The sequence below is a fragment of the Anarhichas minor genome, unplaced genomic scaffold (assembly GCF_050575085.1).
Source record: "Anarhichas minor isolate MPS153535 unplaced genomic scaffold, ASM5057508v1 ptg000062l, whole genome shotgun sequence".
Lineage (NCBI taxonomy): Eukaryota > Metazoa > Chordata > Actinopteri > Perciformes > Anarhichadidae > Anarhichas > Anarhichas minor.
In genome coordinates this window covers 499,111-520,311 of record NW_027466508.1, presented here as the reverse complement: position 1 = coordinate 520,311, position 21,201 = coordinate 499,111, and the positions used below count along the sequence as shown (strand labels likewise).

The window sequence follows — 21,201 nt, the reverse complement described above, 5'->3', positions numbered from 1 at the left end:
CTGCTGAGTGAAGCATGTCGAGTCATCTCTCGATCTGAGTTTGTGATCGGTTGAAGGTCTTTTGAATTACAATGTTCATAATAATAATGATCGATAGTTCATAATTGATCGGCACATTTACTGTGTTTGAAAGAGTCCTTCGTCTCTGCTCTTAGCAAATGTTGATCACCTTGTCAGGTGTGTCCTTGTTGACAGCACCGCTGCAGTAAAAAGGTGAGTTTCATATTATCTTCTGCACAGAAATTAACAGCACGAAGCCGTTAACGTTGGTTGATACAAATAAACAGCAGCCACCATTTGAGCTGCAGTTCTTACATTGTCATTTCAAATAATGTCGGATAAACCTCACAGCTGGAGAGGTCAACAGTGTGTAAAAAGTTTTAAATTTCAGCGTGTGGGGGGGGGGGGGGGGGGGGGCTGCTGCTGTACTGCCTTTATACTCATCTGTGGGTCAGGACTTTTAAGCTTGTTGCTCTTCTGGCCTCGGCACAATCAGGACCAGCAGGTGTTCTGCCTGTAGAGGCAAAACTCCTGCTGTGGTATTTGGGCTGTGCAGATGAGTATACATCTATTTACTTTAGACATGTGGCTCTCATAAATAGGCCAAGCCCGCGTGCAGCTGCGTCCACTGCTTCGTCCAAGCTTATGACCATTATCATCAATATTTACATAATATACAAAACATTGCGAATGTCAAAGGAGCAGCATGGTTACTGGAAGTCAAAGTAATAATTTAGTATTGTACTATTAGTTTGCAGATAACATAGGGAACCTGTAATGCACGTTTGGCTGTTCAGTTGGCTTCCTTTCCATTATATCTAAATGCATACATCAGCCAGGTTTACAATACGTCTGTTCACATCACAATCGTACAGCAACAGCATTTCCCACTCAAATGGATGTGATGACTCTTAAAATACTTGTAACTTGATATTGACTTTGATGAATCGTGACATCGCTTGGACTTTGGCCTTTTGACCTGAGCCCAAACACCAATAAGCGGCGACGCAAACAGGGTCAGACTCTGTGGAGGACACATCAAGACTCATGCTGGAATTGGACTCGACTCTGGACTTCACAGCAAAGTCTTGGAAAGCAATGACTTTGTCCCGGCAAACTGCTCACCTTTCTTGTTCCAAGTAGCTTTGCAGAAAACAGTTTCGTTTTTTCGAATAATGTTGTGTTTTGGGGGCCCCGTTCATGCAATGTACACTTTTCAAAACGCTCCGTTTTCCGTGATCAAAACAGAGTTAGTGTGAACTTGATTGTCGGAGATTGTTAAGAGATTAAAAACCGACAGACTGAGCATGATAAGTAAAAATCTTGCAATTTTATTTGCATATAAAGGCAGCTAAATATATCACAATGAACTGAAAGAGAGAACTAACATTTCCATGAAGAGGGATACAATCAGAGAAAGAGCGAGAGAGGAACAGAGCACGGAAAGAGCATTTACAGCGGCAAAGTTGAGACAACTATTGGCAACATTTTTTTTTTTTTTTGTGCTAGCAAGATTGCATTTACACACAGTGCAAAATTAGAAAAAGAAAGCAATAAAACACAAATACTATCAGAGTTACACTTTTAAGGACAACTTTACCAGGTTTAGGCAGGCGTGTTGTTGGCTACAACCAGCACCTATTGGATTGTGACTCTGACAAATTTTCCTCTCTCATCCGAAATGAATGTCTACCCGACTGGGAGAGTCGATACAAAAAACATTAAAGAAACGAATGAAGAGCGCCTGAAGGGAGCATTAAAGAAACAGGTCAATTATACAGGCGCATACAGAAAGAAAAATGCACCAGATTATTTTTTTTCCGTCAAACACAACTTTTAGTACAGATGTTTTACAACATGAATATATAATATATATATATTTTTTATACATACATTTTCCAAATTAGATCAGAAATCCATAGCGGGATGTTACAAAGTTAATTTTTCGGGCTGTAATTTGATAGCTTTCCGTCCCTGCGTTAGTCAGGTGTTGTTTTGCGGGGTAATAAATAAGGACTTCTCTCTGAGCTCGCAGAGAGCGGGGCTCTAGCTGAGAACATTAAAGCTAGTTTAAGGCAGCGTCCCTGTCAGCCAATAAGAAAAGAGGAACTGACGAGAAAAACAAATAAAAAGACCTAAACACAAAATATCAGATGATACACCATAAAACAATGGCATCCATTGTCCGGCCAATGCAAACCAAACATAAAGAAATTGTACAAATTCACAAAGCATCATTTATCTTACAGATCTGACCAATATTTATCAAGAGCAAGATTGTTTAACCACAAAATCCCCCAGAAAAGGAGAATACCGGTGTCACTCACGACTTCGCAATCCCCCCAAATTCATTTTGCATTGCATACGTGTGTGGACTTCAACACTTGTTTCTTTAGCAAATGAGACGTACTGAGGTACGGAAGGTCGGACAGGACGAGTGTTAATATTCCTCATGTTTTCTTGTGATCATGACATTAACAGATTATGTCAGGAATGCAAAAAATATTAAGTGTTTTCCTGTAACCGAACAAAAATATTGATTTGTGACGTCAAGAAAATCAGCTTATGTTGAAAATAACTTCATGACGTCACGATTCAAAAACAAAAACAAAATCATAATCATATCGCCGCTCTCGCTTTCTTCGGTTCTGCACTAAGGCAACTTATTTTGGAGGGATTACTTCCTGGTTTCCATTTCTTCCCGTGGCTGTTCCACAGGAAGCGGAGCGTTACATTGAGTTGACTTGATGTGAAAATGTTTAAGTGCCTGATGAAATTGGGAGAAAGTTTCTTTATGGAAGTTGTTTTTCAGACTCTGTGTAGAAAAACTAAAATCTGAGCGGGAACACATCATTGTTAACACAACTAGAAAAAACACCGGTATTCTCCTTTAACCCTCCCTGACGAACCCCCCCGCCCCACGCCTCCAAATCTTCCCAATCTCAACCACAGCTTGGAGAAGATCAAAAGTTTGCAAAGAAACACGTAGAACTTTTTTTAAATTTTTTTTTTTTTTTTTACTTGACATATTTATAGAAAAAAATGTAGTTTATGGTTCCACCCCCCCCCCTCGCCGTCTTCTGGTCTCAGGAGCTGGTAGGGTTGGGCAGGTCGAACACGATGGGGGGGTTGGTGGGCTGGAAGCTGACGGTGCAGGTCGACGCGTTGATGAACGACGTGTAGCCGTCAGTCATGATCCCGTAGCCTGAGGGGGGGGGGGGGGGGGGGAACACACACACACACACACACACACACAAACAGGTCACATTCAATCACCTCAAAAACGTTACAGCCAGAAACAAAGTTTTTGATAAATTGTTCCCCCGAATCTCTAATTTGTGCGCTCAAAAGACCTCTTTCTTTATCTTTGTACTGTTGACCTTTTAAGTGTTTTCATGTTCAGGTATCACCTTTCTTTTCTTTTAGACTAGAAAAAATATATTTCCCAAAATACAGTCAATCTGAACAAAGTCAGACAACACCGTGTCCACCATGTCTGACCGCACTAATCACTGAACTAGTGGGAAAAGTTAATTTCATTTATTCTCAGTACCTTCGTGTATTCCTCCGAAGGCGTGAAGTTTGGGTCGGACCCTCTTCTGGACCGTGTTGAGCAGCTCCACACAGCCGACCCGCTGCAGCTCCTTAGGAACCCAGTCTCTGAAACCTACACACACACACAGACACATTAGTGGTTTTACAATGCCCGGCTCCCCAGAGAGTCTTGGTTGTGGTTTATACATTTCCTCAAGTTCCTTCATTACGCCATCTGCAATGGATGTACAGAACAGGCAGCAGAGAAACCGCACTGAGCATCAATGAAGACAAACGGTGAACATTTGAGCTCCAATAAGTCCTGTCGGCACAATTAAGTTCAGTAACTGCGAGAAGGTGTCCGAGATACATTTTTACAAGCACACAGACGGTAACCTTTGTCAGCTTTCCTTTAACTCTCGCAATTCCGATTACATTTTTACTTATTGAAAGTTTTTGTTGTAAGATCCTGGTTGTGATTCCTGTCATTTGAGTTAGAACCATTTTATTGAGAGCAAAAATCATCTCTTTTATTTATTTAGCATATTCAGGCTGCCACATGCCGTCATTTGTCCGAAATGCTGAAGTAGCATGTCATTCTTTTTGTTAAATATTTACAGTTAAGAAACGGATATTCTCTCTTCTATCTGGCTGCTCACAACTTGAACGTCTGTAGCCTCTTAAGCAGAAAATCCATATTCGAGTATACAGCCGTTAAGAAACAATAATTATACATTTTTGTTGTCAACGCACTGGTCAAGGATCAGTATTCCCGCTCCGATACACAAGTTCAGGTATCAAAATCAGTATCTAAGGAAAGAATGGATCCAAACATCTGTAGTTGTTACATATTGGAACCCTTTTCTAGGTCAGAACCACCTCCTGATACTCAGCTCTGTAAATAAGTGAAGACCTCACATGTTCATTTACTGCCCTTGTCACAGAAAGAGATTGCAAATTTAAATTCTGGCGGATGAAAATGTCTTCCACAGTCGTACAACCCTGATATTCAGTTTTGGAGAGCCACCCTACATCTTCAACCGGCCCCCCCGCCCCCAAAGCTCTCCTCTCCTCTCCCATGGTCTCTCTCTCCAATCGTTTGCAGCGTCTGTCACACTGGTGCAAAATCGAGTTTCCATGCAATCAACTGGCCACAGCGGCTCAGCAACTCTCTGTAGGCGAGAGGGAAGGAAATCACTCAATAAAGCCAGATGGAGAGCGCAAAAAAAAAACAAAAAAAAAAAAACAAACAACTAGGAGGAAAACTGAATCAGTCTGGAGTGAAAACCAAACAATATGTATTTTCTTTTTCATATAGTCAAACACAAATATTGAATCAGACCGTGTTCGAGGTGTTCCCTCCGGATACTGGTGGATTTATATGAAAACGCACACATCTACACACACACACACACCGCCCGCTGCGACGCCTCCAGTGACTCCATACGGATTTCGCATAATGAGGAACAACCTCATTAGATATGGTGATGATGAGGGGGCTGTGATTGGTTAATTGGACTCACCGAGCGGAGGTCCGTGGGTCATCAGGATGTCGATGCCTTCAGGGACGAGGTTCCATTTATCCAGCAGAGACTGACCCCGAGGCAGGTTGAACCCCCAGCCGTTAAACCACGGAGTCCTGCAGAGACGGAGGGAGAGAGATCACATTAACATCGCTCCGGAGACCAACTCTACCGTGATTACGGCATTAAAGCTAAATTGATATCTGGAAGCAAAATATATATTGCTGAATTTATGCAGCTTTTCTTTTTAGAAATTGAGCAAAACTGAATTCAAATGCACAAAACTCTTAATCAAAACGGATTATGACACAACAGGATGCATGTAAAAAAGGACAAGCATTTGCAGTTTATCGCTGTACACTTGCAGGTTGCCCACAGCATGTGGTGAAGATGAACGAGAGCGTTAAACGTGAAGCAAACACCTGTGATTGGTCAGACGCTTCGTTTGACGCACCAGAGTTGGGGCTTTAAATTCAAAGAGTCACAACCAAGTTTAATTCATTTTAGAAGCCAAAAACTATTAGACTGACTGCGCAGACCTTCTAGAAAATAAATAAATAAGTGAATTTCTAAGCAGCAGGGAGCCACATCATGTTGTCGACCCCCATCCCCTCTGCTACACAGGCTGCGGATTGATTGACAGCAGCCGGGCCACCTCCGGCAGCCTGGATGGGAGTCTGCAGCTTCAGGGTGACAGGCAGCATCTCAGGCTTCCCCGGCAGACACAAAGAAAGCCTCGATCTGACTGACTGGGAAAGAGGGGTGGATGGATGGATGGATGGATGAAGGGGGACGGGGACGGATGAAGAAATAAAGCGAACCGTGCAGAGACGTTGGATATGGGAGCGGGGGCGGGGAAACCGAGGGGAGAAAAAGAAATGGAGTAGAGGGCCCGGTTGATAAATTGAGCCTTCATTTATCACAATAGTTGTAATGGCAGAAGAAGGCTGACAACAGAGGAAAGGAAGACAGATTATCACCACATAATGCCTCAGTATATAAGCTGACCTACTGCAACGAGGCTCCAAAAGAAATCTTTTAACTTTAAAATGTGAGTTCTTGCAGCACAGAGCAGCAGAAGAGCCGCTGATGAAAAGATGATTTGTGCTCGCTTGTTCCCAGGTTCCTTTGAGTTCGGAGCAGCCTCCAGTCACTTAGCGATGGGGCTGCGTACGGTATTTGACCGAGGGGAAATCAGGGCTCCACAAACATCAATAGGCTTTGTTACAGTGAGGGATGGACGCTCCGGTGCTAATCAATACAGGAGGGCCGAGTGGGGCTAACCAGAGATGTTTTAAAACACAACCAAGCTCCTAAAGTATCTGTTCTCTAAGTAAGACCCCCCCCCCAAAAATCTCATTAATTCAGCACGGCGAGAGAAATGAGCACTATAATGCAGTCTGGTTGGGGTCTGGTGCTCGAGCAGTATCGAGTGTTTGTGCGCTCTGTCAAAAAAAGGAGGCGGCGGCAGAATCCGAAGCCCGCTCTTTGATTTGCTCGCTCAGTCGTTGCCTCGTTCTCTCGCTCGGTGGAGAGCTGAGAAATGAGGTTAAAAATGAAATGTGAGGAGCGCACGGGGGAGTGAAGGCCACAGACTCAACTGATTAATTAGAACTAATCACACAAATCGGAGCTAATGGAAGTCTAATGGATTACTGGGAAGACTCGCCACTTCATGGATGGAAATAGCGCTGCTGCAGCGGCGGCGGCGGAGTGGAGAAACCTAGAGAGCGGTGAATCAGAGCCGAGTTGGCCTGGTCGGTCGGCTGCACACAGAAAGCACGGACAGGGGATTTGTCTGGCTCTAGTTTTGACTAATAGCAACAAGACAAAACTTTGAAAAATGGCCAAATGCATTTATTCCCCCCCCCCGACTCAGAAAAATAAATCGTGGTTTCAGGCAGCAAAAACAAATAAATAGCTGGAGCGTTGATTTCGCGACCGTGTTTCACATGTTTTCTCCCGCATAAACACATTCATCTGGGAGATGAAACATAACCCCCGACATGAGCCGTGGATCCGCAGCCAACCAAAAAGGTCCTGACTGAATGCAGAGAGCGGCGCTGCAGCTCGACGCCACAATGGCCCCATTGTCGGCTGTCTGCCTATGAAATATACCTTCCATGCAAGTGCATTTGTTAACCTCCGCCAAGATTAATGACATCCCGGTCACATAAAGGAGAGATTGTTTCCTATGTGGCTGTGACACAGGTTTTATTATACTGTACTGCTGTGTGTGTGTGTGTGTGTGTGTGTGTGTGTGTGTGTGGGCAGAGTGCACGTCCACCAGCATCTGAGTAGGATGTGAGTGTTGAACAGAATGTACGCTGCCAGTGTCTCAGTCTGTTCTCAGAGTGTGTGTATCTGTAGACCAGCGTGTGTGTTCAGACTACATTCGGAGCCCAGTCTCGCCTTGACACTCGCCATCTGGAGAGCGTCGCTGTGGCAACAAAAGGAAAAGCGTCTTGAGGCGGGCACAGTGGGAAGTAAAACACGCTCAAGGAAACAGAAGTAAGAGAAACGGAGAATAAAAAGGATGAAGGAGGCGACGATCAGAGAGGAAATAAAGATCAAGAGGAGGAGTAAACAACGAGGGAAGACAACGCGGTCGTGTGTTTGTGGTACGATTGTGCGTCAACATTGGATGATGAGGTGTTTAAAACATCATCAAACCTTAACGAACACCGACTGTGAGAAACTATAATTACTCAAAATCCTGAAAACTAGACCAAACACTGCATCAAAAGGACAAAAAGCTGGTAACCATCGTAACGGGGACATTTAACGACCCACCCCCTCAAAAAAAAAGAGAGAAGGAATTAAACTGTGGTAACAGGTTAAAAAAAATCTGCAGCCCGGGCCGCCCCCCCGAGGTGAAGCAGACAGAAGCCATTTAGTCCTCGTGTGCAGAACGTCGATATTCAATTAGGCCGCTGGACATCATTAGCACGGCGCCGCACCGTCTCTCTGGGCGTGACACCGCTCTTAACCCTCTGCTCCCCCGAAATACCCTCTCTGGGTCCCTAGACACGAGGCTATGATACCCCCTAATATCTCTCTCTCTCACACACACACACACACACACACACACACACACACACACACACACACACACACACACACACACACACACACACACACACACACACACACACACACACACACACACACACACACACACACACACACACACACACACACACACACACACCTCATTACGCCTTTTAATCCGACTCCTCCCTCACTTACTGGATCATTTTAACAATTTTCTTACAGCTGACTGAATCTGCGGTTTCTCTGACGGTTTTGTGTCACAGACCCTGAAATCATCTTGAACCCTCCTTAAAGGGGCAGCGCAATAAATGAATATATTTTATTGTCCTGTGTATTGTAATTGTACTGATATGATCATAAACATGTTATTGCTTTACCAAATTATGTTTGTTTCCAAATGAATTGTTAAGAACAGTACAACGGAAACTTTTGCTACAATAGTTGATCAGAAAAATGTTTTCCTTCGTTCCAGCTTCTCCAGTGAGACGATTTTATACTTTTTGTCAGTTTTAAATAATTATAAACTGAAGACCCTGGAGACTGTCATTTTATAGACCAAACAGTTGAATCAATGAAACCATAGAATAATCTTGTTTACTGACTTACTGTTGAATCTTAACATATTGATCATACTTGCAACCAATGTAACCAGAGCTGCTTGATACTTTGTGATAAATCAAACACAGTAGTGACCATTTTGTTTGGGCTACAGATTCTCAATCCTGTCCTTTACTCTCCTTCTGACCTGCTGTTTATTCACCGACTGACTCTACAAATGCTTTTTATTCCTCTCTTTCTGCTCAGCAAGCTCAGGTCAACCGCTCTCTTCCTCTGTTTGTGCACCTGAACACACACCGGTACCTTCATTTACCCTGTGCAGAGCAGACTGTTTACCAAACACGGTGCAGACGCTCAGCCACCTCTGGTTGCGTCTCATTCAACGTACACCTGAAGCCCAGCCGAGCAGAGGCTCCAACAAACAGCTGGAGAGATGAGGCAGATACTGTCCGTCTGTGGAACTTCACCTGTAAAGGACTGTGTTCATTCCTTGGGCCAAAAACTGAAAGATTTCCCCGTCAAACATCGTTACAAGCTTTAAAGTCTTATGTCTTTCAAAAGGTCCCCAAATGTCTGACTGCACCCGCTATAGGCTGCATGTTAAAGACTCAACAATATATTGAACATTAAGTTACTTAATGATCACTAAGGTCAAGATCAACAGTCTTAAAGTCTTGCCAGTTCGTACTGCGATGGCGCTAGAGGATATAAATTCAGACTATGAGGAGAATAATGTGGTCAGTAAACTTCCTGATAATCTGCCCATCAAGGCTAACCATTTCCTGTGTAAAAAACTAAAATATGAGGATTCATCCTCTAGGAAGTTAATAAACAGTAAATTTCAAGGAAATCCTGCAGCTTCTTCTAAACTTTCCAAAAATGTAAACTACTACACCACGTTTCTATGGTCTGCAGGAGAATAGCACAATAAACACAGACAGACGTGTCTCTGCAGGGCGAGCACTGTGTACGTGTTCTTGGTCGTGTTAAGAGCAGAGATTAGATCGAAACATGTCTCAGGTAAAGTGTGACCCTCCACCCAAATCCTGGAGAACAGCTGCACTATGGGATCGGCCCCGACGCTGGACGAACAAGCTGCACGGTGACCCGCCCAGAGATAACAGGAGAGAGAGGGAGAGTTGAGAGAGAGAGAGTGTGTGTGTGTGTGTGTGTGTGTGTGTGTAGGTCTAGCGATCCATCGTGTCTGACCTCTGAGTCAGAGCAGCCCCAGGGTCAGCGGGGGGAGGGGTCTAATTGATCAACCTGTCAGAACCAATGAGGAGGGCCATGTTAATGGGACTTTTATAAGCCCCGCGGGACGCACCACCTGACACTCAGAGCTGTATGAGTATGTGCAAAGCAGAAAGTACGCCCTGTGTGTGTGTGTGTGTGTGTAATCCCAGGGCCCAGGTAGCCTTATTAAAAGGAGCCAAGTGGAGACTCTGGCTGGGTTTTGACAAATGGCCTCTCAACGCCAAGGCCACCTTTGCAAACTTTGGGGACGAGGTAGAAGGCGAAGTCGCAAGGGTGAAGGGGCCGTGTATGTATGAGTGTGTGTGTTTGTGTGCTCCGCTCTGCCCCAGCACTAATAACCTGTGCCTAGTGACTGATGGAGTGTGGAATGGATTAATCTTGCTGCAGTCATGCTGCCAAACGCAGAGGCGCTGAGGGTTAGCCACCAGACTTAGCCCGCTTAGGAAAGGCTACAACCATGGGGACGGGTTGGTTCACTCACACTCTCTCTCACACACAGACACACACACTCTCTCCCCAGGGTTGGTCTCCACGCTGAGATGCAGCCAGCTGCAGTTTGACCTGCAGGCCGCTAATGTAAAACAAACGCTGCATCAGCCAGCAGACGCTTCGCAGCAAACACAGCTGCTCTCAGCGACCCGGCAGCTTCCAGCGGTCCACTACATGGCAGGTCTGAGTGAAGACGGAGAGAGACGGGAGTGGAAGAAAGGGAAGAAGAGTATAATTAATATATATATATATATATATATGCAGATATGCAGATATAGGGAAGAGGAAAGGGGCAAGTGCCCAACATTGTAGCAGGCAATCAAATGAGAGCAGGGATGTTCAGAGTGTATCCCCCTGCCATCATTACATCTAACAGACTTCCTTTTTAACAACCTTCCTTATCCCTTCAACTCTCTCTCTCTCTGAAGCGGGAGACACAGCGGATTAGCACAGACATCAAAGTCATCTACGGCTACAGTAACTGAAACTGCCTGTCTGGAACTGTTAGTGTGCAGGCATCTGCCCCGAGTCCTGCCATGCGGTGACGCCACTCAATATTGACGAAGTGTAATAACAATTTAAAACACAATATGTTTATCATATTAGTGTCTGCAGCAGAGTGAGGGAGTTCACTGTGGCACTGAGGGAAGAAAACTATTGATTTACCAAAATAATTATACAAAATATGCAAAACAAAATTGAAAAGCCACAGTCAGAAAGAACCACAGGTGGTGGAGAAGAGCTCTCAGCACCTGAAGCTGTGGCAGGTTTTTCTTTATATCAGATTTTCTGATTAGTCAGAAGCTGCTTTGAAATGAACTCCAGTGCAACCGCAACAAATAATACCACTGCTTCACACAGACATTCAAGACATGCGGGTGCAAAGCTGCCTGTGGATGTGGCAGGTGGGGGTTCGGGCGGAGCAGTGAGGTGTTATGGGAACACGGATGTGTCTACATGCCAACATGGAATCCAAACACTTTGAAATATGGATATGGATCGTCGGGAGGCCAGGCAGGCCTGAGGAAACTGGAGACCAGACTAAGAGCGAGAGGGGACCTATTCACAGAGCCTGTATGGGGGCAGGGGGCCGAGACCCAGTCAACCTGCCCCGAGACGTAGGGACAAGGGTCCCATTACCCTCCTCTAGCCCCGACCTCCGTGAACTTGATCCCGGGGAACAATGTGAGAGGGGGCAGGGGTGGGGGAGTGAAGGGAGGCAGGTGGGAGGATAATATCTCTGGGAAATGAGCGAGCTTTCCTCAGTGACAATAACTGACAGGCATGGTTTCATTTCCCAGCTCTGCTTCCAAGGATTCCAGGGCTGAAACCAAAATGAACACACTCTGTTACACAGGTGTGTCTTTCAGGTTGTTTCACAAAGCTGCACGCTCGCACTGCTTTTCTTCCTCAGCACAAAGACTTAAAGCTCCAGGTCTGCAAGTTAATTGAAATTTTTTTTTTAAAAGCGAAGAAAAAGCAGTTTGAACATTTCAAACTTTCATTTATGACATACAAAACGGAGAGCAGAGAAGAGATGAAAGAACATCATAAAAAAGGACTATTGTGTGTTCTGGCCTCTGCGAGTTATTGTGCCGATACAGACTGAAGGTCTGCTGCGCTTCAGACAGGAAGGACAAACAAAAAAAAAGGACTTATTGAGAATCTTTGACATGAATTAGCCTGGAGAGGTGACATTAGAAGCTGCTGCATTCAGACTTTAAATCTTTGTTTCTTTAATAAAAAGACAGACTGTGTCCAAAAACTATTCAACACATGGTCCACTATTTCTCACAATACTCAGCAGTACATTGTTGCCTTTGTCTCGTTAGCCTTCATTTAAAAAGATTTAACGATTTAGCAGCGCACTGCGATTACATTGTCGGACAGTTAAAAAAAAAAAAGATCCAAATCCAGAAATATAGTGTTTTCTCATTCCACACTTCTTCCTCGTCAACACCCAGTGCCTACATTACCCACAATTCATCTCCATCCCCAACAGTTCAGTCAGATTGCATCCAGTTTACATTACCTCCCTCTACACTTTACTCTTTTCTCAGGTGTTTGTGGTTGTTGCAGCCTGTGGTTCTGGTATAAAGATGTTTTTGTTTCCTATTTGAGAGTTGGACGTCTGGTGATGAAGGACTACGACTGAAAGGTTGAATTTTCAATCAACTTTGTGCTGCCAGTGTGAAGGATGCTCACATCAGGATTTTTGGGGCCGATAACCGATCATGGGAGCTATTTGAAGCCATTTCTCCGCACCTGTCAATAACCAATTCTGCTCCTCTCCTGTGTGTGTGTGTGTGTGTGTGTGTGTGTGTCATCCACGATTCCAGAAAGATTTCAATGTCCCTGACAAATGGGAGAAATTCCGGTCAAATGTTATCCGTTTAGTGAGCTTGAAAGAAATTGACAGGCAAGCTGCAAAAAGAATGACATCATTCTTTTCGGTTGAGTCTCCGTGACTTCGGGCTCCATCTCATGCTCGCCTGCTTTGGTTTCCGGAGGGCTGTAGCCTACCGAGTAGTTGGAAGCTTCATTAGCCCCTTTCACACAGACACTCTCTGCAACACCGCTGTACAAAAGATCCTTCAAGCCGGCTTTTGCCTTTTCACACCGAACCAAATAATGGCGCTATAATGCGGCCCCAGTGTGTGATTTCAGATAGCACGCCGGAGCAAAATTAAAGAGCTGGCGAGAAAGCTTAAAGACTATTGAAAAGGTTTCACCTCAGAATGGATGCGTCGTCTGATCAGCTTTTCCAATCTCCCTTTATAGAGATCACCAATCACACTATTTAGAACGTATAACGATCGATCTGAGCACACTTAGAAAGAGGGAAGAAATCACGAATGCACAGTCAAGAGGAGAGAAGGCCAAGCATAGCAGCATTTTGTAGAAACAATTATCACACCACATACAGTATAGTAGACTCCATGTATCCAACAATGCAATGTAAAAAGTAGTGAACAAATATTGGTCAATAACGAGCCCATTACTACGATCATCCTCCAAGAAACAACATCTAACAAACTTTGTGCTCCAAACAACATGTGAACTGTGAACACAGGGCTGGTTGCTAAGTTAAGATTTCATTCTCAATAAAATGCATTCACTTTAGACGTTTTTATGCTGTTAAAGATTAAAAGTTGGAAAGACATTTCATGCCCCGACAATGGCGTGAGCCAGCACTCAGCACTCAATTGCGTTCCATTAGTTTCTAGAATAGTCTTATTATATAAATATTTGATCACATAAAAGGTGCCCTGGTTTGTTTCTCCTCACAGTCTTCACACTAGTTGGCTTTTTCTTGTCACAGTCAGGTGATTAGGAAACTAACTTCATTAACAAAGCCCGCTGCAGGCTGTTAAATGACAGCGCTGCTTTGATTATATTGGTATTTGTCAGTGTGGAATAACTCTCCTCCTGAGGATTAAGAGAGAGGGCAGCAGGTTACCGCAGATTCCTGTCAAAAGCCCGGCAGCACACCGCGCCTTGTCCCGACATGACAGGCCAACCAGTTATTGCCGGAGAGGTGAAAGGTCAAGGGGGCAGGACGAGGAGGGGGTGTTAAAAGGCAACAGGAAGGGCCAAAGGGTCAAGCCAGTGCAGATACACGGCACTCTGTTCGCGGTCATTGTCTCGACCTTACAACCAGTGGATGCTAGCCGGGGCACGGAGACACAGTGGCAACAATAGGCACAGGAAAGCACACAAACTGGCATTGTTAGTATCGTGGGTTTGTATACAAAGAGCCGGAACGCAGACAAAACAAAACACACAAGGCTGGCACACAGGGCAGCCTGTACAAAGTGGATCAGGAGTTTTAGTTTCAATGTTTTTCGGGAGATTCCAGATGCGTCGATTGTCATTTGCAATGGTTTATGGGATCAGTAGTTCATTCGCTCCTAAAATATTTACGCACACAGTCTTGTACCTTCGGCTTTTTTCCATTTTCCAATATATTTCGGCTCAGAATCAAATGTTTTATCGTCACAGTTCATCAAGGATTTTATGAAACGTCAGTGGATCGAATTATCGGGAATTTCACTTGGGGAACTGTTCAAAGATAAAAAGTTAATTAGAAATGCAATTATTTTAGGGGAACATGGTTGACCGTTTATCGCTAAAATCAACGGCTGCTGGTTGCAGCCCGTCAGCTATCAAACCGCCCAATAAGTCATTTCACCACCACCATAAATTTGGTACATTCCTTTAAATACGTCCCCTAAATATAGCTTCCTATTGTTGGTTGTTTGCCCGACACCGATCACTGAATGGAGGTCACAGTTTGCCCACCTTCTCAATTCATGACCCCACATCCCTGCAGACACCTGGGTGTTCCTGCCACCCACATCGGGTGTCTAAATTCAGCCAGTGGAGATAAGCAGAGTCTCGTCCTTGCCACTGAAGCTTTGCAGAGGTCAGCAGGAAGGAAGGGAAGTGCTGCAGGACAGCGTGAATGCTATCACCACCGAGCAGATACGAGTAGGTAGGCTGCCCTTCTGTTTATGGAGCTGTCGTTACCGCCGTGATTGATGGCTCGCTACAGACAATTCACATCTCCCTCACGGGCCACATAGTGTGGTGGGAGACGACGTGGGAGAACCACGAGATTGTGCTGGAAAAACAGTTCCAGCTGTGCGAATGTTGAGTCCATTTTAAGTAGACAGATGTTCCACAAAATCTCATGTCATCAGTCCAATTAAATCAACTTTCAGTATTTATATATAGTATGTCACTAGATCATTTTGCAAGTTTCAAATGAGGTGAACTTTAATCGTCTTATCGAAACATTTCATATACTCCATGACTGTTTTTTTTGGCAAATTTATCATTAATTCCTGATTATTCCCCTCATGTTTCTTGCCAAAAACAAAATTTTTGAAAACATAAAGTTATAATTTACCATCACCATGAATTTGTTTACTGAATGGAGCTTAAACACATCATGATGAAACTCAACGCATCCTCCGTTAACGTTAGCTGTTAGCTCAACCATTTATCCAAGCAGGACTGTACTGCCCACTGGCTGCTAGAAGCCAACGTTACTAGCTCTCTGCCCATTTCAACGCAGATTTGTTGCTCACAACTTCGCACCATCAGGGACATTTTTTTCAATCTTGCCAGAATGAAGGGACCCCGTTTAGTCACTCGAGCTCTGGTCCCCGATAGGACACCTGCACTACTGTAGAAGAATGAATAACTTACCGCAACATTTTCATAATTTTGGCATCGACTTGTTACCAAAGTATTGGTTCTTGTGACATCCATAATATAACTTTCGAGGTTCAACACTGACGTTGATCTTATTCTTTCCAGGTCATCCTAGAGGGGTTGGATGGGGTCAGGGGTCTGAGCAGACCAGTCAAGTTTGCCCGGACAAAACTCTGAAAGCCATTTCTTTACAGCAGTGTCCCCACACAGATGGTTTAATTATCTTCAGTGAGTATACACGAGTATAATCATAACGTGATGTGCTATACTGTATAAAGAGGACCCAGCTTGAAGTGTGGACTGCTAAAATAACACGGAGTGAGCCTTTGCCTCATCTTTTATTCCATTCCACTCAATCTTAAATCAATGTTGTCTTCCTTCTATGCAAGAAAACTCAGTGGAGCTTGCACTACTTTTCTCTCCATCAAAAAAACCTTCAAGCACTTAGCATCTCTACTGTTATATCCAAGCTTGTTGTCATTGATGGTATTACTTATTCATCTGAGCTTCAGCTGTGCAGCACTTAGGTTGGTGACCTTTCACACCAAACTCTGCAGAGAATAATCGGCGGGACAGTAAGGTACTCTTTGAGCTGAAATCTATGTTTAGGTAGAAGGTAAAAGGTGCAGCTAATGCAGGGATGCCACACCTCCGGCAACAGCAGCCGGGGACACTTCTTCTGCTTTTCAAATATTTATCCCCTCATACCGTGAGACACAGCGTGGGACAGAAAACAAGATGAGACCTGCCGGGTCCAGGATCTGCCAGTGTACACACACACACAGACACCAGGACCAACAGAGCAAACAAAAAAAACCAAACAGATGGGAAGATTCAGATGTCAGAGACATGCACCACGACCGACCGTGTTGATAATGATGAAAACCCCACCGCTGTGCGTCTGCTGAAAGAGCAGCCTGGAGTTTTTAGCATCTTCTCTGCTGAATGAGCAGGTAGCCTGAGGTCGGGTTCAGGGGGAGAGCAGGGGACCGTCTGCTGACGGATCGCCTTTACTCCCCGGCTGGTTGCTGCGCCATCTTGGGCACCCTTCCAGGGGATTGTGATTGCATTTCATCGCCTCGAGCAGCCACCTCATGTCATGAATCCCTCCTCATGTCGCAGACATCTGGTTAGCTCTGGGCTCTTCTAGACTCCCCTGTGCTGGATGGTTTGATTAAGCCTGCATCGCTCCTAATCATACTCAGAGCCCCCCCCCCCCCACCACCTGCATCATAACTGCCTCAAAGTCCCATGACAACTGCATTTTGAGTATTGCTCCTTTAATTTGACACTAGTTCAAACAGAAAGTTTTGGGTGAGACATAAAGCAACTGAAAACAGTCACAAGAAACAACTCTGTGAATAGAGTGTTTTTCAAATATCTATTTGTATTTAAGATAATATGAATAATAATAACGAGTATTATTATAATATATACACTAAATAATATGAATGTATTCAGGTTGTGCAAACCATTGAATTTCAAATACAAATTTGGCTTCAAACAATTATGAAATCAAGATAATCAACATAAAGCGATTATTGTGCGATGCTCTTTGTCTTGTGTTGTAAATCCTTTACAGCGGTGCCGTCCGCTCAAAGGGACAGGGAGGGCGCTGGCTGGCCTTCGACAATGTGTTTGATTAAATTGTTTACTAGAGCACAAAATTGTTTCAAAGAGCACAAAGTTCTTCGTAGATCCAGCCTCCTAATTTTGATTTAAAATGTAGGCTACAACATTTACCGCAATCGTGTTAAATAATCGAGCAGCTCTAGAAGACATCCTTTAAGTAAAGGTAGTGAATCAGCCCTTCTGCGGCTTTGTTTCCCTCTCCCTGCACCAAGTTATTTCCATGTTATTTCTAAGGTGCTTTGTTTTATTTCAACTTGTACGAATATATTTTGGTATAAAATATATTGCCGTTGGTAGAATCAATTGATGACACGTCCCCAAACAACGTAGGATGAACTCTGCTATTCCTTCGCACTTGGCTTGCTTGCTAAATCCCGAGCAGCATGGAATCTATTACCACTTGCTCACCTGCCCCCTCGCTAAGCTATTCCTTATCAAGGTGACCAACCTGCAGAGCCATTAGCTGCGATGTTATTCATTGCCTGTTGGTTATGCCGTTAACGGGCGCCGTGGCATTAATTCTGCAGGTACAAAGGAAAACGTGACCCCGTTTCAGAGATGTTGATGTGAGCCGGTGGCGCACCACCAACACACTGCTGCCGTGTGCTTAACGGGCCTCAAAGGGGAAAGAGACTTTCAGTGTGTTTACACAGTGGCATCTCTGAGCTGGTATTAATAATAGAGCCACTTAGCATTCAGAGGCACTGGTCTCAGCCATGCTGTTTGTTTCACAGGTCATTAAATTTATGCCGCAGCCCTAATGTTCATTACAGCAGCAAACTGGCCAGGGGTCTGTAACACTCGCTCACTGTCTTTAATCCCCCGCTGTATTCCTAACTCCGGCTTTCTTTTCATCCCTCGCTCACATCTCAGTCCATTTGCTTGACAACAATATTTTCCTGGTTTAATTAAAAGGATTGCGCCAGTGTTTCCAGGTTTCTTGTGTTGATTCTTCCCCTGTTTTGACTAAGTTATTCATAAAAGTACTAATGTTTCTGAACATCCTTCCCAGGTGAAAGATGTAGCTGCTGCACAAATCTGCTGCTGTGAGGCCAATTCTGCATGTTTCACCTTCGTAGGCGATGCTGGCGAGAGGAAGCTGATCCCCGCTCTGGCTGGTAATTCCACTTCCACTGTGAACAAACCAAAGTCACCGTGCTGCAAGCTAACAGAGGCTGGAGGTCAAAATGATAGACAAAAGACACACACAATGTCAAAACTCATTAAGAGCTTTTACAGGGACCGGAAAACAGCAGGGACATACATGTATATTAGGGATGCACCGATTTATTTGGCCAAACATCGCTATCTGTTGATGTTTGCCTTGTTGACGGACATCTTTCTATCGGTAATCAAGAGGACATTTGCCAATGGCAGTGGCCAATGTTTATCCGCTGTGAAGCATCGATTTTGCGGCGGCTAAATGTTGAGTTGGCTATTTGCGGACAACAGTAACCAGCTGCTGACTCGGAGAAGAAGCTACTGGCTGGACACGGCATGAAGACGGGCGCCGTGCAGCCACGAGTCCACTCGTTAACCGATCGCAGATGGCGTTGTTACCTCGGCTAAAAGATTTAAATAAACTGTGCTAAAATGAGTCATCAAACTTAATATACCTGGGTGGCCCGCCCAAGTACAGTCTATGTGTTGGACACACTGCTTAAGCATCTTATGAAACTCAGAATAAATGTATGTTTCTGGCTTTGTAAATACTGAAACATTCTTCTCATTGAGCAGGCAGTATAGCAGCTAAAAAGGCTTTTGATGCAAAGCAACTTTTCATGTTAAAGAAGTTTGTATAAAAGATCGTTTCGAAAAATGTGTGCGATTGAATTTGTGTTAATTCAAAGACAGTGTAATGAAATGCTGAATGACTTTAAAACATGTCAATTAATTATTTTTATAATTATGTATTTGTTTCCCACAAAAGGGACATAAACAGCAAACTAAATAAACAGCAACAATAAAATAAATACACCGGTATCGGCCCAGAATTTCACAATCTGTGCATCCCTAATTATATAAGCTGACAAGGAAAAGAGTTTTTGAGACCTTCTATTCTTTGCCTCTAATCAGGTGCTTCAGCAGAAAAACATCAATGTTAACCATCAAACACCCCAACAACATGAACACGCTGCCGCCGGGCAAAAGCAGCAAAACAACTGAGGGGGGGGGGGGGGGGGGGGGGGCAGATTTAGTGCGCGGACCAGGTGGGGGGCACGTTTAATACGCACACGCTGTAAATCAACACTGCGTAAACTCACGTTGCAGCCACAAACCGCAGCCTGGTCCCACAGGCTCCCACCGCCCACCAACCCCCTACATTATTCCTTAATGCGACTGATTATTCTCTTTAGAGAAAAAACAAAACACAGTCCTGCAGGAGAAAACACAAACACTTTATGGAGCGAGCAAACACTCGGTTTAATCAAATCAATCCTCTTGGAAATGTAGCGCACTTTGAAGGCCGACTGTAAAACCAACAGCAGCTGAACCGCAGAGAATAACAGAAGCGATTCCTTACAGGAGGAACTTTTGTGGGTCAGATACCGACTGTTAATGCGAACAGTTACATTCCCTAACCTACATTCCCAGACTAACTTTACATCAAGGATCCAAGGATGAAATAGAAAATACACAGGGACTGCACCACCTTTTTATAGGGTTTGCCTATTTCTCATCCTTTCCGAACCAATATTTCTACATTTATTCAGTGCAACACTAAAATGAAGACAAGGGTCTGGTGTACTTGATCGTGATGGATGAGACGCTGCAGTAAAGAGTAAAGCAACAGCGGCGATGTCGTAGCTCTCAGTGTAGCCTCGTTAAGGTGCGCAAGATGCAAAATTGATTTTGTGACATTTTTGTTACCAGCCGGACCAAACACCGTTGAAAGCTTGAGTCAACCGTTGAGATGAGTGTGAGGGGAGCCGAGATGGAAGCTAAGCTAACCTAGCTAAGACCTAAGTCTGCTCCTGGCTAATGTCCGCTTTCGGGAAAATTCCGGCTAACGCAGCAACGGCAGGTCGGTGACCGTTGTGCCCACATCTTTACATGTGTTGCGTAATGACACGAAATTGTCCTCGAATCCTTGAATTTATTCCCGACGTCCCCAGCTGGATGTCATCCCACTTCCTCTCAAACATCTCCCTCATTTGCTGTCAACAAAAGCTGAAAATGCCAAGAGATGATAATAAAAACAAAAAAGGTAGATAAAAGGTATCACACACCTTATATTCTATGAAAAGTTATGTTTTTTTGAGTGGTGTTGTGTTTCTTATTCAACATATTTTACTTCTTTGACAAGAACAAACGCAAAAATTGAAAAGTAGAGATGTTTAAATCTAAATCACACTCTTTTCTAACTAGATGATCTCACCCTGTGTGCGTGTGTGTGTGTTTGTCTTTGAATGCGTCCGTTGTTCCTTCTGCGCGGTCCGTCCTGAATCTGAGCGTTCGGAGGATCGGAGGCTCTGCAGAGCTTCAAGTCGTGTGACCCTCTAATTAATGCCAACGCTGCCAGTGAAGCCCGCCAGCCTCTGGGTCAGAGGTCACCACGCAACCATTGACACAAGCAGGTAGCCACTGTGAAACGCTCTGAAAGCCTCCCCTCCTCCACCTCCTTAACCTGTCCTCCCCCACTAGTCCCTGCTTCTCCTTTTTCTATCTACAAACCCAATTCCTCTCCCAGGGAAAAAGAAAACACACCCGCCTCCACACATTTATCCACTCAATGACATGGGAGCGAAAGAATAGAGACGGAATAGAAAAGGAGGAAAGAGGGAGGGGAGGAAGAGGAAGGGCTTTTCAGCAGAACATCTATAGGAAACTGGCACTTCAGAGCCCTTTCAGCGCGATGAAAGAGCGGGGACGCCGCTTCGGAGGAGCAAGGCCATCAACCGGGGGCCAAACATGTCACGGGAAAAATAAGTGTAGA

At 44.4% G+C, this 21,201-nt stretch overlaps 1 protein-coding gene across 3 annotated transcripts in view; it reads right to left on the bottom strand.

The window, feature by feature from the left end:
- Positions 1-1,311: 1,311 nt before the first annotated feature.
- Positions 1,312-21,201, bottom strand: part of mpped2a (metallophosphoesterase domain containing 2a) — a 56,176-nt gene continuing 36,286 nt past the window's right edge. For all 3 annotated transcript variants that reach the window (XM_076077938.1, XM_076077936.1, XM_076077939.1), the window contains 3 exons: positions 5,058-5,173; positions 3,554-3,667; positions 1,312-3,205 (listed from right to left, as the gene is read on the bottom strand). In XM_076077938.1, coding sequence (XP_075934053.1) covers positions 3,087-3,205; positions 3,554-3,667; positions 5,058-5,173 — 349 coding nt within the window. In that variant the 3' untranslated portion in view covers positions 1,312-3,086. The remainder of the gene's footprint in view (positions 3,206-3,553; positions 3,668-5,057; positions 5,174-21,201) is intronic.